Source organism: Sminthopsis crassicaudata, chromosome 2 (assembly GCF_048593235.1).
Source record: "Sminthopsis crassicaudata isolate SCR6 chromosome 2, ASM4859323v1, whole genome shotgun sequence".
NCBI lineage: Eukaryota > Metazoa > Chordata > Mammalia > Dasyuromorphia > Dasyuridae > Sminthopsis > Sminthopsis crassicaudata.
This window is the reverse complement of record NC_133618.1, coordinates 370,315,738-370,335,521: the sequence shown is the minus strand read 5'-3', so window position 1 is coordinate 370,335,521 and position 19,784 is coordinate 370,315,738. Positions and strand designations below refer to the sequence as shown.

The following is a 19,784-nucleotide window of genomic DNA, read 5'->3' as shown; positions in this document are numbered from 1 at the left end:
TGTCTTTCAAGGCCCTTTCCTCCGTGCTCAGTCTGTCCTTCAGAATTTGAGAGACATGAGAGAGCAAAAGGAAAGATTACTTATTTTCTCCCCAAGACTCTTAATAAGAGTTTGTGCCTGTTGTGAACAGAGCCAGCAATTCTGAAAGGCCATTTGGAACTATTCCCAAAAAGCTAAGCATACTCTTTGACCCAGCAATACCACTACTAGGTCTATACCCCAAAGAGATCAAAGAAAGAGGCAAAGGATCCATTGTACAAAGTTATTTATAGCAGCTTTGTTTGCATGGAAAAAAATCAGAAACCAAGTGGAGTAGCCAAACAAGTTATGATGTATGAATGTAATAGTTATTACATTCATACAGTACATTCACACAGTAATGTGTGCTGTGAGAAATTATGAAGATGATGGTTGAGGAGAAACCTGGGAAAACTTATATGAACTGATGCAAACTGAAGTGAGAAAGCCAGGAGAATAATTTATACATAACAGCAACATTGTAAAGATTATTAGCTTTGCATATGTAGAATTGACTTGGGAATTTTAATATATGCATTTTGCATGTTTCCCAGTTATGCTTCCAATTTTAAATAATTCAGTGTGCCTTCCTCAGAGCAAACGTAGTTTAAAAACAACTGCTCAAATGATGACTCTGGTCATCCCATGACCGACTATAATTCCAGAAGAGACTCATGACAAGCCATGCCCCTACCTCCTGATAGAAAGCTGATGAATTCTGAGTACAGAGTGAGACTTTTTTTTTTTTTTTTTTTTAATAGCCAGTGCAGGAATTTGTTTAGCTTGATTGTTCATGTTTATTCTAGAATTTTTTCTTCTTCCTTCCCTCTTTTCCTTCCTTCCTCCCTGCTTCCTTCTTTCCCTCCCTTCCTCTTTCCTTTCCTTCCTTCCTTCCTCCCTCCCTTCCTTCTATGGAAAAGAAAAAAGTGTGAATCTTTGTATTTAAAAATAATTTTTTGAAAAGAATACATGGGTGGCCCCATGGCATATTACAGTAATGACCAAATGAATGAAGTGAGTCTGACTGGCTTCCTGCTCTGTGTCCTAGGTACAGGGAGTGGCTCCCTATCCCATGCCATTATCCGGACAGTGGCTCCCACTGGGCATCTGCACACGGTGGAGTTTCACCAGCAGCGAGCCCAGAAGGCAGAGGAGGAGTTCCGGGAGCACCGGGTGGACCGCTGGGTGACTGTGAGGAACCAGGACGTGTGCAAGAATGGCTTCGGTGTGTCCCATGTGGCCGATGCCGTCTTCCTTGACATCCCCTCACCCTGGGAAGCCATTGGCCATGCCAAAGACGCCCTGAAGGTTGAAGGTGAGTTATAGACTGTTGGCTTCATGATGTGAGAATATATGGGGCAGCCAGTTGGCAAAGTAGGTAGAGCACTGGCCTTAAATCAGAAGGACCTGAGTTCAAATCCAGCCTCTTACTAGCTGAATGACCCTGGGAAATTCATTTAACTTCAATTGAGCTCCTCACCATCAAAAAAAAAAAAAAAAAAAAAGTAAGCAACAAGACTGTGTATGTAGGTTAGTTTGCATGTGCTATTGTGTGTGACTTAGGGGCAGTAAATCCGTGGGTGTCCCCTTTGTATTTGTTTCTCACTTAAACTAGGGTCAGGACTACTCTGAAGTATATTGGTGCTGATGACCCCAACAGAGAGAGACCCAGTTTCTTTGGAAGAGGAAGAGAGAACACATTTGGAAATGACAAAAGCAGCACATGGGTGCAGCATAGAAAGGTGGGAGGCAGGAGGCTTTGAGCAAACTCCTTCCTCTCTTTGGGCCTCAGTCCCCCCATCTGTAAAATTGGAATACTAGATTCTGTGTTACCTATTTGCTCCAACACCATAAAGTCTTCTTGGATTTTCTCTCAACTGAAAATGATCCTTCTCTCCTCAGATTTTTCCTGTGTACTTTGTCCTGTCACATTGTGTATCATCTTAGCCTTCCTTTTAGACCATTTACAACTTTATGCTAAGATCCATGGCTGGACGAGTGGGTAGAAAGATAGATAGAGAAATTGTTATGAGAATTTTCAGGGTCCTTACTCACTAGCATCCAAATGAGCCCAGTACAGGATATAGACAGATAAGTAAACTAACTGCTGTAGCTTATTTATCTCTGTATATCTCTCTATGTCGTATAACACCATCTTATACCATATGTACACCCAGTGTATACATATACCATGTAATAGACCATGTATGTCACAATTCTGCAAATGACACGTGTGTGTGTGTGTGTGTGTGTGTGTGTGTGTGTGTGTGTGTGTGTGTGTGTACGTACGCAATCTCTCCTCCTAAACTGTGTAACAGAGGAATAAGGGGAGACATATTTGGTGCAATACACAGTGATTTTGGTAAGAGTAGGTGTGGCCCAGAATGCAGGAAAAGTACTTATTAAAACAAAAAGATGCTTAAATTGTTACAAAGGAAAGAATGTGTCCTTGTTAGAATAGCCATTAAGTTAAGAAAACTTGTACTTTTTTTTTTTTTTAATCATTTTAGCATTTGTTGAGAACCTCCTGCTATTTTTTTTTTTTTTATCAGAAGGAGATAACTTCCTTGGGATATTTAGATTCTTTTGTCTTTTGTAGCCCCAAAGAGGTTATGGGGGAAGGAAGATATTGAAAAATAGCTTGCTGAGACATTACTTGGCAAAACAAAACAAAACCCTGCAAATACAGAACAAAATAAATAGTTCTTAGTAGATTACTTTTCACTCTTGACAAATCCTTTTTCAATACATAGACAGAACATTTATTAATTGCTTACTATGTAACGTACATTGTATGAAGCACAAGATATAAATACAAAGAGGCAAGATAATTCCTGCCTTCAGGAAGCTTGCATTCTAATGGAAGAAGATCATACATTGTGAAATTTTGAGATAGGGAACCAAAACAGGCCCATTAATGCTGCTGGAAAGTGGGTTAGAGGCAAGTACAGAACAAAATAGATATAGTTCTTAATAGATTACTTTTCTTTCTTAACAAATCCTCTTTCAACAGATAGATAGGTAGGGAGAACATAATTGTTTACTGTGTAATTGGCATCTAATTGAGCACTAGATGCAAATACTAAGAGGCAAGATAATTTCTGCCCTCAAGAAGCTTGCATTCTGGAATTTTGAGATAGAGAACCAAAACAGACTCATTGTGGTAATGCAAAGTGGGCTAGAGGTCTGGATTCCTGCAGGGCAGGATAAAAACTCACTTATCAAAGCCCAGTCCCCGGGGCAAAATTTCTATTGAGAAGTTGAAGTTGAAGAGAATGACTGAGAAGCAGTCTGTATAGTGAGGAGATGGTCAGAAGTGATAGCACATGGGCCTGCTCTCTGGGACTTCAAAGCTTGTCTTTTGTATCTATATGTGGACCTATCTTCCTTAATAGACTGTGAACTCCCAGAGATCTGGGGCCATTCTCATTCTTCTGTCTCTTCTAGATTATAGAACACTGGGCTTGGAATGGGCATTAGAGAATTAATTATTTGCGGATGCCTTCTTTTCCTCTGTTCCTTCCCTTCCTGAGGAGAGCCACTGAGCCACTTACTCATATGACTATCACTGTCCTTTGCAGCATTTACTGATGACCTTCAGGCCCAGTCCAGCCCCTAAGTCCCCCTTGGTTTGCAGATACAAGATAATAGAACCCTACAGAAGGAATGGGAAGTAGACTGAGTATGGATGCCTAATCATGGTCCTGGAGCTACTGATTTAATTTCTTTGCCTCCTTTAGGAGGATTGATTGCAGTTATAAGGTTGCTGCTGTCTAGACAAAATCTTCTTCTTCCCAGGAGGCTTTAAGAGATGTTTCTAATCTCGAGGGCAATCTCCCATCCCTGGGAGTCCCTTCTGTGACTGCTTTGTCCCCAAGAGAGCAAACTCAACAGAGGATAAAACCATGAAGGAGACAGCACCAGACTAAAGGGTGGGAGACTTGGGACTTAGTCCTGGCTCTCCCTTTGAGTTGCTGTGGGATCTTGGCAAAGAAGAAGGGATGGACCTTCAACTTCAAGGACTCTCAGACAACTATCTAAATTAGAAGCTTCTCTGCAACAGGAAGGGCTTAGAAGATCTGGATTTGCATCCAGCTCTACTTCTTGCTGTGTCATCACTTAGTCTGTTTCTTCTTGACAATCAGGGAAGATTAGACTAGTTAACCTCTGAGGCCTTTTCCAGATCTAAATTCTTTGATTCCCCAAGTGGGCTTCTGGCCTGTGCCTAAAGACCTCCAGTGATGGACAGCTCATTACATAATCAAGCAGCCTCTTCTACTTTTGGATAGCTATAACAATTAAGAAAATTTTCCTCCATAAGATGATTTCCAATAGTCTTGTGATAGAACCATCTGCACCCAGAGAGAAGACTGGAACTGAGTGTAGATCACAACATAGTATTTTTACTCTTTTTGTTCTTGTTTGCTTGCATTTTGTTTTCTTTTCTTTTTGATCTGATTTTTCTTGTGTAGCATAATTGTGGAAATATGTAGAGAAGTGCATGTGTTTAACATAGTGGATTACTTGCCATCTGGGAAAGGGAGGGAAAAAAATTGGAATACAAGGTTTTACAAGGGTGAATGTTGAAGGTGATCTGTGCACATGTTTTGAAAATAAAAAGCTTTAATAAAAAAAAGAAAAAAATTTGTCTTCATGAGAAACCCAATTTTATTCTTCCCCCTCCACCCCTACCCCCAGCAATTTCCATTTCTACCCATTTTATTCTTCCTTTAGGAACAAAGCATAAACATCTAATCTCCTTTATTTGTGACAGCCCTCCTAATATTGGAAGACTGCTATTTGATCTCCCCTATGTCTTCTGTCTTCTCTAGGCTAAACATCCCTAGGGCCTTTGTCTGATCTTTGCATGACATAGCCTCCAGTCTTCTCTTTTGGAGTCAGTTTGCTAATGTCATTCATTCCTAGAATGTAGTACCTGGAAACAACCACAGTATTCTTTTTTTTTTTTTTTTAAATAAGAGACAAGTGACTTGTCCAGGATACCTCTAGTATGTGTCTGAGGCCAGATTTGAACTCGAGGGCCAGTGCTCTGTCCACTGTTCTTAGCAGCCTCAACCACAGTATTCCAGGTGGTGTCTAATTAGGCCAGAGGAAAGGTTCACTGCCACCTTCCTCCTTCTGGATTTTGTGCTTCAATTAAATCACACTTCCCTGGACTTCAGTTATCTCCTTTTCAAACAGAGGTTATGACATTGACAATTCAAATTTTGATGTCAGTTTTTAGTTTCTAAAGGGCATTACTTGTTATCTCATTGGACCTTCACAACAGTCCTGTTAGGGAGTAGTTGAAATGTTTTCTCCATTTTTAAAGTGGAAACAAAGTATGGCATATTTCTTCCTACCTTGCCTCTCTTATGAGGGCATTTTGAAACTCAGATAAAATGGTAGGTGTAAGACCTTATGGCTGTGGGGCATATAGATCACTGGCCCTGGAGTCAAGAGGATTCCCTGTGTGATCCTGAGCGAGTCACTTAACCCCTATTGCTCAACAATAAAAAAAGACATTAATGGTTATCTCATTGAGGGAAATCTCAAGATGAATTATAGATGTCCTTCCCCCTCCCGCCTCAATAGTTTGGATGGGTATCTATTATTCATCTTGAGATTTCCCTCAATGAGATAACCATTAATGTCTTTTTTTATTTTAGGGCTGGGAAATCAGGGATCTTAGAACCTATTTACCCTTCTTTCTTATTTATTATAAAGTTAACATCAACAAACACAAATATATAAACAAGAATCAGAATGGACAAACTTTTACTATTTACAGTTTGGGTTGACAAATGTGGAAATTAGTTTTTAAATATCTATTTGTATCATATTCATAAATTATATTTTTGATGTAGCAAACACTTCTCAACAAACACCCACCAAAAAATCCTTTGCAAAAAACATTCCTAGAAAAATGGTTAGTTTATTGATTGCTCACAGGAGGGATATCTTCTGTAATTTTGACAACATGGTACCAACATTGATCATTGCAATTTCTATGAGACTGGGTGGTATAGTGGAATGGAACATTGGACTTAGAATTAGGAAGACCTGGGTTCAAATAACCCTAATAATAAATAAATAATTTGAATAAATAGCTATGTGAAGCTGAACAAATCAATGATACCTCAGTTTCCTCATCTTTAAAATGAAAAGAATGGACTTGGTGGTCTCTCAGGCCTTCCAGCTCTAAATCCATTTTGTTTACATTTAAGGTCATTGGGTCCACCCCCTTGGTGAGCCTCAGAGTAGTTAGTGTTGGACTTAAAGTCTCTGACCCTGGAGTCAGTATTCTTTCCATTGTCCCATACCGCTTCCCAGAGGTATGATTTTATCATTTATTCACACAGATTTTATTTATGTTGCTTTAAATATAGCATATATTGTTCCTTTGTTCCCTTTCATTATATAACAGTCTTCCCACATTTCTCTGAATCCTTCATATTCATTTGTTTCTTAGTTTGGTAATATTCCATGGCATTCATATTCCATCATTTGTTTAACTCTTCCTCAGTTTTTGGGCACATATTTTTGTTTCTAGTTTTTGTTATTACAGATAAAGCTGCAATGAACATTTTTTGTACATGAGTCTCTTCATGTTGTTGGTAATCTCCTTAGGATAGATAATCCCAGTAGTAGATGCACTGGGTCAAAGGGTATGGACAATTTAGTAACTTTTCTTGCATAATTCCAAATTGTTTCATAGTACTACCAAGTGTGCCTTTTTTCCTACAGCTCTTCTGATAGTTTTCCTTCCTTCCTTCCTTCCTTCCTTCCTTCCTTCCTTCCTTCCTTCCTTCCTTCCTTCCTTCCTTCCTTCCTTCCTTCCTTCCTTCCTTCCTTCCTTCCTTCCTTCCTTCCTTCCTTCCTTCCTTCCTTCCTTCCTTCCTTTTTCCCTTTATGTCCCTTCTTTTCAATAGTAATAATTATTTTTATTAATAAAGAAGTTTAAATTACATGTAAAACCTAGATTTATGTTATTATTGAGGACAATAGGGCATAGGGATACCATAAAAATGAAGAACTAACCTCTGGGTCACAGGAATTAATCAACAAGAATTTATCTAATACATACTTATAAGTACTATGTTATAGGTATTATACAAGTATAGGAGATACAAAGACAAATGCAAGATAATTTCTACCTTCAAGAAGCTTATATTCTAAAGGGAGACAACCTATAAGGCATTGTTGGCTGGGAAGGAGGTTGAGGAGACCAGGAAAGACCTTTATTTTAAAGAAAGAGGCTCTTGAGCTGATCTTTAAAAGAAAAATTTTTCAGTGAACCAAAATGTATTTTTTCTCTCTTCTACTTTTTCTCCATTGAAAAAAAGAAAAAGAAAACTCTTGTTACAAATATGTATGAGTAAGCAAAACAATTCTCAAATTCTATCCCTTCTTGTGTCTGGAGGTGGACAATATGGTAATGGTGTTCTTTTAGCATTTTTTCATACTTGACGAAAGTGACACATTAACTACAGGGATGTTTTTAATTTGAATTTGTCTGCTTATTAGTGATTTTGAGCATTTTTAGGTTGTTATTGATAGTATTTCTTTCTTTGAAAATTGTCCTGGTCTCTGGATTCTTATCTACTGGGGAGGAGTGATTAATTGTTTGTGTTAATTTCCAGAGAATTTAAATGTCAGTTTTATATAATTGATTTTTTTGTCTCTCATGATCCTGTATCTGGCAAGGAATTGTATTTTAGTTTCGTTCAGGAAGCATTTGTTAAGTATCTGAGGATGCAAGAATATAAACAAAATATTCTTTGCCCTCAAGGAGCTTACATTCCTATTGGGGAAAAACCTGGGGAGAACATTACATGTTTAAAGATAAGAAAATACAAAATAAAATAAAAATAAAAAATGAGGAGAACTAGAAATCGGGAAAGGCCTCTTGCAGGAGGAGCCATTTGAACTGAAGTCTTGAAGAGAGCCATGGTTTCCAGCAGGAGAAGATGAGAAAGGAGAACATGGGGAGCAACTTGCACAAAAACATGAAGATAGGACATAGAATATGGGAATAGTAAGTAGGCTGGCTTGGCTGGAACATAGAGTTCATAAAGGAGGAGTGATATATAATCAGTGTGGAAAGATAGGCTGCAGTCAGATTGTGGAAAGATTTAAATGTCAGGGGAATTAGTATTTTATTCTAGTAACAATAGGATTAGGCTTAGTGAAGATTCTTGAACAGGGGATTGACCTGTGTTAATAACTGATGGGAGGGGCATCCTGGTGGTGCAGTGGATAGAGCACCAGCCCTGAATTCAGGACAAATGTGAGTTCAAATCTGGCCTCAGACACTTAACACTTCCTAGCTGTGTGACCCTGGGCAAGTCACTTAACCCCAATTGCCTCAGCAAAAAAAAAAAAAAAAATTATGGGAGAGGGGAAAGATTGGAGAGCAGGAGACCAATTAGGAGGATTTTACAGTTCTCCAGATATGAGGTGATGTGTGGTAGCTTTGTAGGTGTTGAGAAAGGGATCAAATTCTGGAGAGATGTAGTAGAATAATGATAAAATAATAATTAACAATATAACATTTACTACCTGTCAGGCATTATGCTAAGTGCTTTACAGTTATGATCTCATTTGATCTAATTTGTGCTAATTTTATCTCCATTTTACAGATGAATAAACCAAGGCAAACAGATTAAATCCCTTGCCCAGGGTCATACAGATAGTGTCTGAGGCAGGATTTGGATTCAGCTCTTCCTGGCTCCAAACCCACTATTCTATTAAGACCTGATAAGTTCTTTTGTCTTAATATCTTTTTTCTCTTAGCATTTTACTAAAAATTTTTGTGTACCTATTAATTAGTGATATTGGGCTCTAGTTCCTGGTTTAGATACTAGGACTCTAACTCATACCCTTTTTTCATTCACACACCCAGCAGAAATGGAGTGCACTGGGTCACTCACATTCTTTTAATATCTTTACCCTTTATTTCAAAGTCATCCTTGGCCGTTCACTCTCTCTCACTCTTAACACTCAGTCATTTGGAGGGCAACTAGCTGGCACAATGGATAGAATACCAGGCCTGGAATTAGTAAAACATAAATCCGAACTTGCTTTCAAATGCTTAATAACTTTGGGTAAATTACTTAATTTCTGCCATAGTTTCTACAACTATGAAATGGGGAAAATAGTAATACCTATCTCCCAAAGTTGTGAGGAAGATCAAATGAGATAATATTTGTAAAAAGCACTAAGCCTGGTGCCGGACACATAGTGAAAACTTATATAAATGTTAGCTAATATTACTATTGCCAGATCTTATGGATTTAGTCTTAAAATCTCCAACATCTGTCCCACTTTTGAGATCCATCTCAGCTGTTATGACCACACCCCTAATTCAGGCCCTCATTCCCTCATGTGAATTTGTAATAGTCCCTTCGATCTTAGCTTTTCTAGTCACTTTGCTTTTCATAATCATATGACAACATGATATACCTAAAGCACTTGACCCTGTTGTTTCCCTGCTCAAGAAGTTCTGTTTGGCTTTCTATTGTCTCTAAAACCTAATGCTCTCTTTTGGATGAATTTAAATTTAAAGCAAGGGCAGGCAGGTGGCTTAGTGGATAGAGCATTGAGCCTGGAGTCCGGAAGACTTGAGTTCTGCTTTCTAGCTGTGTGACCCTGAGCAAGTCACCTAAGTCCATTTCTCTCTCTCTCTCTCTCTTTTTTTTTTTTTTTTTTATCTGTAAAATGAGTTGGAGAAGGGAATGGCAAACCACTTCAGTGTCTTTGCCAAGAAAGCCCTACAAAAAACTCATGAAGAGTCAGACATGAATGAAGAATATCAAACAACCAATTTTTAAGTTCTCATTTGAAGCCCTTGGCAACATGGCTCCAGACTACTTCTAGACTTGTTAAACATTTATTCCCCTTCACACACTCTACAAACCGCCAAATTGTTCCACTTGCTGCTCCTCACATATGGCATTCCCTTCTAGACCACCATGTTTTTGTACAGGTCTCTTCTGCCTGGAATCTACTCTTTCCTCACCCCTGCCCGTTAGAATTCCTCCCTTTCTTGGAAGCCATTTCCTTCATGAGGTCTTTTTAATTTTGAGTACCTTCTCTGCCCCTTGCCCAGTCATGTGGTTCTTAACTTACTTTTAAATTTTTTATATGTTTTACATGGATTTATATGTATATCTCTTGTTTCTTCCTTGAGGAGAGAAACTGTTTTCTTTTGGCCTTTCTATCAGTGCTGGTTCAGTCACTTCATTTTGAATACTGTCTCCCTAGAAGTTAACACAATTCTCTGCACATTTACCTGGGAAAGAGGCTTCCACCTATGATTTAACTTTTTTTTTTTTTTTTTTTGAGGCTGGGGTTAAGTGACTTGCCCAGGGTCACACAGCTAGGGAGTGTTAAGTGTCTGAGACCAGATTTGAACTCGGGTCTTACTGAATTCAAGGCTGGTGCTCTATCCACTGCGCCACCTAGCTGCCCCGTGATTTAACTTTTATAGGAAATTCTCTGTATGGAAATGCTCTCCACTTATATATATTGTTGTCTAGCCCATGGAGGGGTCACTTGACTGAAATGGTCAGGATTGGGACTTAGTCTAAAACTGGGGTTCTTAAGTTTTTATGTGTCTTTGACAGTCTAAGTGAAACAGTCTAAATTTCTTCTCAGAGTAATGTTTCTAAGTTTATAACATAAAGTCACAGGATTACAAAACAAACCAATTGCGTTAAAAATAAAAATGTATTTTTCCCCCCTATTCAAATTCACTTATCTCTGTAAATCTATCTTAAAGGGTTAAGAAACCTCCACACTGAGATTTTTGTCTAATGAGTTCAATTCCCTGCTGATTGACAGTTCAGGTATATCACTTCATTCAGTGTCTGGATCCTGGAAAGAGACTCCAGCCTTGGGAGCTCAGAACCCAAGCAGTGTGAGTTTTTTCCAGCTTTGCTCACTGGCCTCAAAGCTGAGGGAAGGTGTGTTTCTTGCCCCCTCCCTTTTCCTCCTGAGATTAAATGAGGAGACACTGGCTTTTGTGTCTTAATCCTTCTCTTTCTTTCTCTCTGCTCCAAGGCCTCCCACTACTTTAGTACTGAGACACATGAGCTCTCAAAAACATCCCCTTCATGCTCACACACTCTTCAACGTGAGGTTGCTTAGTCACCAGTAATTGCAGTATCAGAACCAGAAGATCTGAACTTTTAAAGCCGGATATGGGAACTTCAAGTGTTTCTTAAAGGAAGAAAACCTTAAAATATTTTTATAGAAGAAAATGTATTGTAAAATAGCTGTTTGGACATGTGTACATATATTGTATTTAATTTATATTTTAACATATTCAACATGTATTGGTCGATCTGGGTGGGGAGGGGTAAAATTGGAACAAAATGTTTGGCAATTGTCAATGTTGTAAAATTACCCATGCATATATCTGGTAAATAAAAAGCTATAAATGAAAAAAAAAAAAAAAAAAAAAGAAAAGAAAAAAAAATGTGTTGTGGAAGACCAGGAGTTTTTAAGTCTAATATATAAGGTTTAAAGCTTGTGAGTTCCCAGTCTATGAAGGCCTTGAAAAGGAAGCTCATGGTGATTATAGAAGGAATTTTTGTTCAGTTACTGGTTAAACTCAATGGCCTTTGGGGTTCTTCTTAGCTCTGAAGTTTGTGATTTTTACTACTTATTCCTTGTATATCAAAAGCCATGCCTTTTGCTCCTTCTGGGGCTCAGTTTCCTCTGTGGTAAAATAGTTAGCTGAACCACCAAACTTTCTGTCCTAACTATGAATTTCTCCATTCCCTTGCATCCATTCTGTCAAAATAACAATTCCTATTTCTGTTGCAGTTTAAGATACACAGCATAGACCCCTAAATCATACCCATAGGACTTCTGACTTCCAGGCTCCAGAGTCAGAGGCTGGTCCAAGCTCTTTACTCCCAGGGGTGATGCTTTCCCATCACCTTAGTAAAAATCCCTTTTCTGAATCACCTTGCCATGGAAAGAATTATAGAAAAAGCTCTGAGTCCTTTCCTCTCCTGTCTCCTGTGAAAAGTCTCCACCCCCTCACTCTCATCTTTCTCTTTTCTTGTTAGGGAGTTCTTTACCTCACCAAAGGAATTCATTCCCTAAAATGCTGCAGCATCTGGTAGCTGTGCTGAGAGAATTGGGGGAAGGGTAGTGAGAGACACCAAGACTGCTTCCAGAAGGGATTACAGGACCTACACATGCATCCCGTGGGGGGAAGGGCTATAGAAAAGCAGGTGCTGTTGAGAGCTGGGGGGGGGTGGAATATGCTGCCTTGTGTGTCACCCCGCTTCCCCGTCTCAGCTATACTCCTGACAAATTTGAGCCTCAAGAGCAACAACTGGGATGTCCTGGATTTCAGTTTCTTGATCCCTTGACATCTCTGGAGGATCATGGATTCAGTTTGTCTGGCTTGTTTCCTCCCCTGGGCTTGTGTCTGCATTTTGCACTGGTCTCCTGGGGGGAGAGGCTGTCTTTTCCCTTAAAACCTGCTCTTCCATGCCTTCACTGTATTACCAGTTTTCCCCTTCTCTTTCACATGATCACAACTTTGGGGTTATCTTTGACTCCCCACTCTCTAACTGCTCATATGTGGCCATTCCTGGGGGGACATGCCCTTCTCTGGGCACTATTATATAGGACTGATGAGGAGAGATTCATCTCTTCTTCCTATCTTACCTTCTTTCTTCCTTTTCCACTTTGCCTTCTGACTTCTAACTCTTCTCCCCACTTCCTTTTCTTTCCCTCCTTTTCCTACCTTTTCTTCTTCCTTCCCCTTATCTCAGGAATCTCCATTTTTTTCTCTCCCAACCTCCTCCTCTGTTCAGGGACAGAGGTGATCACCAGGGTAACAGGGGAAGGAGCCAAACATGATTTTCTCTCCGTTCTCCCAGCCCAGAGCCTGCCTTAGTGAAAACCAAACATTTCTGCCCTTTTCTTTTGCAGCCTGATCCATGGGAAGGAAGGATGGGCTGTTAGCAAACTTGACATTGCAATGAATGACAAGGTGAAGAGAGGGGTTCAGGGAGAAGACATACAAGGACATTAGCTTAGCTATCTTTTTTTTTTTTTTTAGAAAATAAATTCCAATTATTATTTGTATAGTGCTTTAAGGGTTACAAAGCCTTTTACATACAAGGTATTTTAAAAGTCTTAGGCAATTTTAACCAATTAAATCTTTTTTTTTTTTTTTTTTTTTTTAAATTCATTTTTCCAAATTATCCCCTCCCTCCCTCCACTCCCTCCACTCCTTCCCCCCGATGACAGGTAATCCCATACATTTTACATGTGTTACAGTATAACCTAGATACAATATATGTGTGTAAATACCATTTTCTTGTTGCACATTAAGTATTGGATTCCGAAGGTATAAGTAACCTGGGTAGATAGACAGTAGTGCTAACAATTTACATTCGCTTCCCAGTGTTCCTTCTCTGGGTGTAGTCGTTTCTGTCCATCATTGATCAACTGGAGGTGAGTTGGATGTTCTTTATGTTGAAGATACCCACTTCCATCAGAATACATCTTCATACAGCACTGAAGTGTACAATGATCTTCTGGTTCTGCTCGTTTCACTCAGCATCAGTTGATGTAAGTCTCTCCAAGCCTCTCTGTATTCCTCCTGCTGGTCATTTCTTACAGTAGCTCAGCTATCTTACTGGATTCACAAAGTTCTCCTCCTGGGACTTGAGTTCTGAGATTGGGGGAAATGTTTCCCACTCCTTCTCCTTAATTTTGCTCAAAGTACTTTTCCTTGGTAAGGGATCTTCTAACATTGATTGTGTGACCTTGAGACCTGAGCCCTGGCTTCAGGAAGCTTCTAATTTGAGGAATAAGAAACCCTTAAGGAGTTAGTCTGCAAAGGTAGGTCTATACATATGACCAGTTAACTAGAGGAAATATTTCCATATTTGATTTATTCAGTAGACTTTTTCAACATTTATTGTGTACTGGCAACAAGAAGATTATAAGATAAATCAATTCTGATGAAAGTGGCTCTCTTCAACAATGAGATGATTCAGACTAATTCCAATAATCTTGTGATGAAGAGATTTCTCTGCACCCAGAGAGAATATAGGAACTGAGTGTGGTTCACTACATAGTATTTTCACTCTTTTTGTTGTTGTTTGCTTGTGTTTTATTTTCTTTCTTGGTTTTTTTTGTTTGATTTGATTTTTCTTGTGCAGCAAGATAATTGTATAAATATGTGTGCATATATTGGATTTAACATTTCTACCATGTATAACATATGTTGCCATCTAGGGAAGGGAGTGGGACAAGGGGAGAAAAAATTGGAACACATAGTTTTGCAAGGTTTAATGTTGAAAAATTGTCCATGCATATGTTTTTGGGTGTTTTTTTTTCTGAGGCAATTGGGGTTAAGTGACTTGCCCAGGGTCACACAGCCAGGACGTGTTAAGTGTTTGAGACCAGATTTGAACTCGGGTCCTCTTGACTTCAGGGTTGGTGCTCTATCCATTGTACTACCTAGCTATCCCCATGAATGTGTATTTTTTTTTTTTTAATTATATATTTTTAATAATATTATCCCTTGTATTCAATGAATGTGTTTTTAAAAATTAATAAGCTTTAATATTGTAACACATGTAAAATGTATGGGATTGCCTGTCATTGGGGGGAGGGAATAGAGGGAGGGGGGGATAATTTGGAAAAATGAATACAAGGGATAACATTATAAAAATATATATATATAATAAAAAATTAATAAGCTTTAATTAAAAAAAGTAATAAATAAATTAAAAAAACAACATTTACTGTGTACAATTGATAGCCACTAAGTGTTGGGGAAGCTCAAAAAGCTTATGGGGTAGGGCTTCCTAGAATATGTGGAAGTGTAGGCAAACTGGATTTGAGATGATGCTGGGGATGAATCAGCCCTTCATTCTCAAAGAGAAGATGAGACTTCCTGGCTTTCTGAACACTATGGCCATGCTCTTTATTATACTATTTTGCTAAGTGACAAGAGGTTTGCTCTGTGGCCTATGTTACCTACCTAGTATGAGGTGAACTAGAGAAGTTCTTTCTTACAGAATATGTGGTATGGTAATTTCCTGTAGTAAGGTCAAGTTTTTTGGTGTACCTACGTGGTTGTGTATGTACAAGAAGGCATGCCTTGAGAATGGTGTGAGAAAGAAAAGAGATAGGGGTTGGGTTTGGGGAAGCAATTCTTGTGCCTCCATATGCAAAGAGTTTTTTTGCTGGGTCCAAACTTAGCACAGACTCTGAGAGCTTCAAAAGGCATCTCTTCACCTTCTTTCTTTACATCTAAATCTGATCTATGTCTCCCTGATAAGGGGCCATTCAGTCTTTGCTGGAATATTTCCAGTCACTCTGACTGGAGAATTCACTATCCCAGAATAGGGCTGGAATCTTTGATGGCTTGATCATTTTGTTAGAATGTTCTCCTGATTTAGCCTACCTTGGTGTTACATGCAAGGGATTGTGTGGTGAAACAGAAAAAGCGTTGGATTTACTGTTAGAGTGCCTGAGTTTGACTCCTGCCTTTATCACTTAAATACTCTTGATCTTTGGCAGATCTCTTAACCTCCCTAAAAGTCAGTGTTCTCACCTATAAAATAAGAGACTTGGACCAAGGACTTGATTTTCTTTTTAGCTTTAAATCCTATGATTCCATGGTCCTCTAAGTCTCTCATAAATCAAACACAGCCCTATAGTTGAAGGTTCTATTTGCATCCACTGGGACTTGGGATGCCCAGGGAAGATGGGGAAGGGCAATAATATAGCTGCAAAAGAACTTGGAAGAATTGCATCTCTAATGGTAGAACCAACTCATCCTTTCCAAACTACAAGTCCTTATGACCCAGCAGACCTGGTGCCCAAAGCCATGTGTAATTAGATGATTTCAGAAAAGGTAATTTCTTGAATCTTAGAGTTGAAACAGAATTCAAGACCATCTGATCCACTCCTCCAGCAAAGCATTATTCCCAATTGACATAGGAAGAAACTGTGTCTGAGAAGAAGATGGGGTCTTGCCTCAGGCCACACAGCAATTTAAGGGGGGAACTCTAAACTCCAGCTGATTTCTTACCTCTTAGGCAGGCAGATTACAGAACTATAGATCTGGTAGTAGGAGGAATCTCAGAAGTTGTCTGATGCAACCCCCCCCATTTTACAGCCAGGGAAACTGAGGCCTAGAAAGGTGGCTTCTTTCTCAAGGTCACACAGGCAGCAATCATCAGAAGTGACATTTGAACTCAGGTCTCCTGACTCTAGAGTCAGAACTCTTAGTCTGTTCATTAAGTGGTTTAAAGTTTTGTCTTCATTTATTCAACTGTAAGCTTTAATTAGGAGCAAGAGGGACACAAATTGAATTAATAAGAAAAGGTTTCTGACTCATGGGAGCTGATAGTTCTTACTTCTCTTCCTAGGAGGGATGGGAGTAGATTTTTTCAGGACCGGGGTAGAGTATAAATATTGCCTAGTAAGGGAGTCACTCCACCTGTATAGAAAGAGACCACGAATAGAACATCTGTCTTTGAATCCTAATTTCCCTTACTAAGACCTTGGCCAACTCATTTCATCTATAAGCAAACCCTCTAGTTCATTGGGAAGTGGATTAGATGTTCAAAAAATACAGTTCTTAAATCCTATGGTTCTAAGATTGGAACTGAATTTAGTCATGGGAAGATAATAACATTGCTGTTTTATGTGTTTTCCCTCCCATTCTTTCCCTCCCTTTTTGTTCCCTCACATCCCCAATCCTGCTCTCTCCTTCTATCTTCTTCCTCCTTCCTACCCAATTTCCCCAGGTGGTCGCCTCTGCTCTTTCTCACCTTGCATCGAACAAGTCCAGCGGACCTGCCAAGCCCTGGCTGAGCATGGGTTCATCGAAGTCACCACCCTGGAAATCCTGCTGCGAGAGTACAACGTTCGGACAGCTAACTTGCCTTTGCCAGACCTGGGTGGGGCCCTGGACTCCTTGCCTGTCCCAGGCGAAGCTCAGTTTAAGATTGGGGTGCCCTTGAAGGAGACTGTGGGTCACACTGGCTACCTGACCTTTGCTAGCAAGAGTTTGTTTTGATGCTGCTGATCCGGAGAGGGAGGAGGCTGGGAGGTGGAGTGAAAGGGGGCTATAATACGCAGTCGCCCAGTTTTCTTCACTTGGTCAGAGAATGCCTTATATAGTCAGGCCTCTCAGGCCTGGGCTTTTGTGGAAACACCACTCAGGCAGGCACTCAGCAGTCTGCACCCCGGGTTTTGGAAACAGAGCAAGGAATCTGGCCAAGTCCTATCTAGGGTGTTTACTTTGCATCTTTTCACCCACCCCCACCCTCTTTCTTGAACTCCTCCAACATTCCCCCTCACCCTTCCCCCCCTCCGCCCCCACTTCCCCTCCACAACTCTGTGGCCTGGATTGAATTTATTTAGATTTGGGAGATGTTTTCCACCACCATCCCCCTCGTCCCATTTTAGGCTCATTTCCTTGCATTTTTTATTTTTTGTTCTAAAAGATAAAAAATTGTCCCTCCCACCACCCCTGCCATCAGCCTGTCTTCCACATCCCTCTGTGGGTGCTCTGTCCAGCAGGGAACAAACAAGCCTTGAACTTTAGCCAGAAAAGCACAAAATTTAAAGCCAGGAACTAAGTTCAGTTCTTATTCCATTAGTCCATCACCTATACAGCCTTGTCAAGTGACTTCCCCTATCTAGACCTCAGTTTCCTTATCTGTAAAAGGAAGTGATAGATCTGGAACTTTAAGACCTCTTCTGACCCTAAATTCTGTTATCCTGAAAGATCCTGAGTGACTAGTAAGGTTAGGGGCAGCTCCTACTAAGCTAATGCCATTTGTTGGGGTAAGAGGAGGAGTACAATACCTCTTCCCCACCCCCATCCATACACCAAGCTTGGCTTTGGGGACTGGACTCCAGCTGTTCTCAGGAGCAAAAGCCTTTCTCCTCTGCTGTTTTTCTGAGTCCCTAGAGATGGAAGGGCCTCTCTCACCCTTGCCCTGGAATGTTAACAGCTGTAAGATGGAAAATATACCATCCTAAGCCTGTGGATAACCCCTTTGTAACAATAGAGAACTTAGTACATTCTTTTAAAGGCTCACCCTTCCCATGTTTCTTTACCCAGATAGTCTTTGGCCTGATGTGCACATCAGCTGTTTTTCCTGGGTTGCCCTTGGAGTGCTGGATCACATTTCCATCTTCTGAAATAGGTCTCCCACATCTCCTAGAGGAGCAAGGAACCCTGAGGAGGCTACCTCTCTAGCTTCATTTGACAGAATTTTGCTTGGAACCAGTGCTCAAACCTGGTATCAGGGGAAAAAAATTCTAGTAATCGGGGCCCAAAGAATGTTTCTGGAGGTAACGAGCTGTCTGTCACCTTTGGAATATTGGGGGATGTTGCAGAAGGGAATCCTACTCGAGCAAGGATTGGACTACTTGTCCTCCTGAGTATCCTCTAGCTCTGAGATTCTCTGAGATTTAAAACAGGCATATTTGACCCTTAGAGATTCATTGGATCCTGGATCTCAAACAGCTGTCCAGTACCTAAACAGTCTGTCTTATATTATATCTAGTCTCTGTTTTGAAGACCTCCATTGACAGGCCACCTGAGGCAGCCCAGTCAATTTGGGGATAGCTCTAATTTCTGTCACTGATTTAATGCTTTGGAATTGGTGTGGCACTTTACATAACACAGTCCTGTGAAATATCTCCATTTAAAAAATGGAAACTCAACCTTTCAAGTGAATAAGAAATTTTTTTCTTAAGATGAAATCTGCATTATGAGACCAAAGTGAACATGTTTTAATCCATTCCTCCGCAATAGCCCTTCCAATACTTGAAGGCAAAGATTCCCCCGGATTTCCCACCTGAGGCTTCTCTTCTCTGGAATAAACAGCTTCAAGCTCTCCAGCAGATCCTCATGGGACCCATGTCCATGATACCTGAGGGTGTGGGAGTGCAGAAATGGTTTGTAGTTCTAAGAGCTGAGACTCCTTAGTCCAGTACATGCCAAAGGACCTCAAGGGGTCCCGGTTTGTGGCTATTCTGGGGAAATGAACACGTAGAGACTCCAAATTTGTCTTAGTTTAAAAGGAAATTCCATCTGTTCCCACCAGCAAAAGAAAGGCAGAAAACACTTGTGGGTGTCCATTATGGGAGATACAAGAGCCTTGGCTCTGGTGTTAGCCTTTTGAAAGGAGAGAAAAGAGATTGGGAACGGGTTCTCTGATTCCCCCGCCTGTCTGTCACTTAGGGGGTGTTGCCTACATGCAGGTACTTGTGTGCAGAGGTGGGCACCCATCAGCGCATACGTATCTGGGTGCATAATTGGCAGCTGTGTCCTAAGCACAATGACTTTGGAGTTAAATTGGACTCGATTATTGACTCGAACACTTGAGTAACTGCAACCTGGGATAATTCTTCTGCTAAAATGGACTTATAATGGCAACCCTCCCACGTGGAGACTCAAATGAGAGAAGGGGTATGAATTTGTTTGGTAAACCTTGTCAACACGAGCCTTCTCTGCAGCGCATATGTGTCTGTGCCTCTGGGTGTGTTTGCACAGAGCTCTGGCCATTTCCTTGGGGGAGAAGGGGGTGACTGGGAGCAGCTGGGATGCTTCGGGGTCAAGGGGGCGGGGTGTGCTCTCTGCGGGTTGCCAGACCACATCCTGTTGCTGAAGGCCGCGGGCCTCAGCTGCTCTGAATACCCAGAGTGAGGGCAGGACCCGGAGCCAGCTGGGGTTGTGGAATGGTCCTGAGGGA

The 19,784-nt window shown here is 40.4% G+C and overlaps 1 protein-coding gene across 3 annotated transcripts in view; it reads left to right on the top strand.

The window, feature by feature from the left end:
* The window catches only part of LOC141556666 (tRNA (adenine(58)-N(1))-methyltransferase catalytic subunit TRMT61A-like), a 47,327-nt gene extending 27,775 nt beyond the window's left edge, over window positions 1–19,552 (top strand). For 2 of the 3 annotated variants that reach the window (XM_074291184.1, XM_074291185.1), the window contains exons 3-4: window positions 1,067–1,333; window positions 16,821–18,117. In XM_074291184.1, coding sequence (XP_074147285.1) covers window positions 1,067–1,333; window positions 16,821–17,092 — 539 coding nt within the window. In that variant the 3' untranslated portion in view covers window positions 17,093–18,117. Of the gene's footprint in view, window positions 1–1,066; window positions 1,334–16,820 lie in introns of all 3 variants that reach the window. The other variant, XM_074291183.1, reaches the window with a different exon arrangement.
* The last annotated feature ends 232 nt before the right edge of the window (window positions 19,553–19,784 follow it).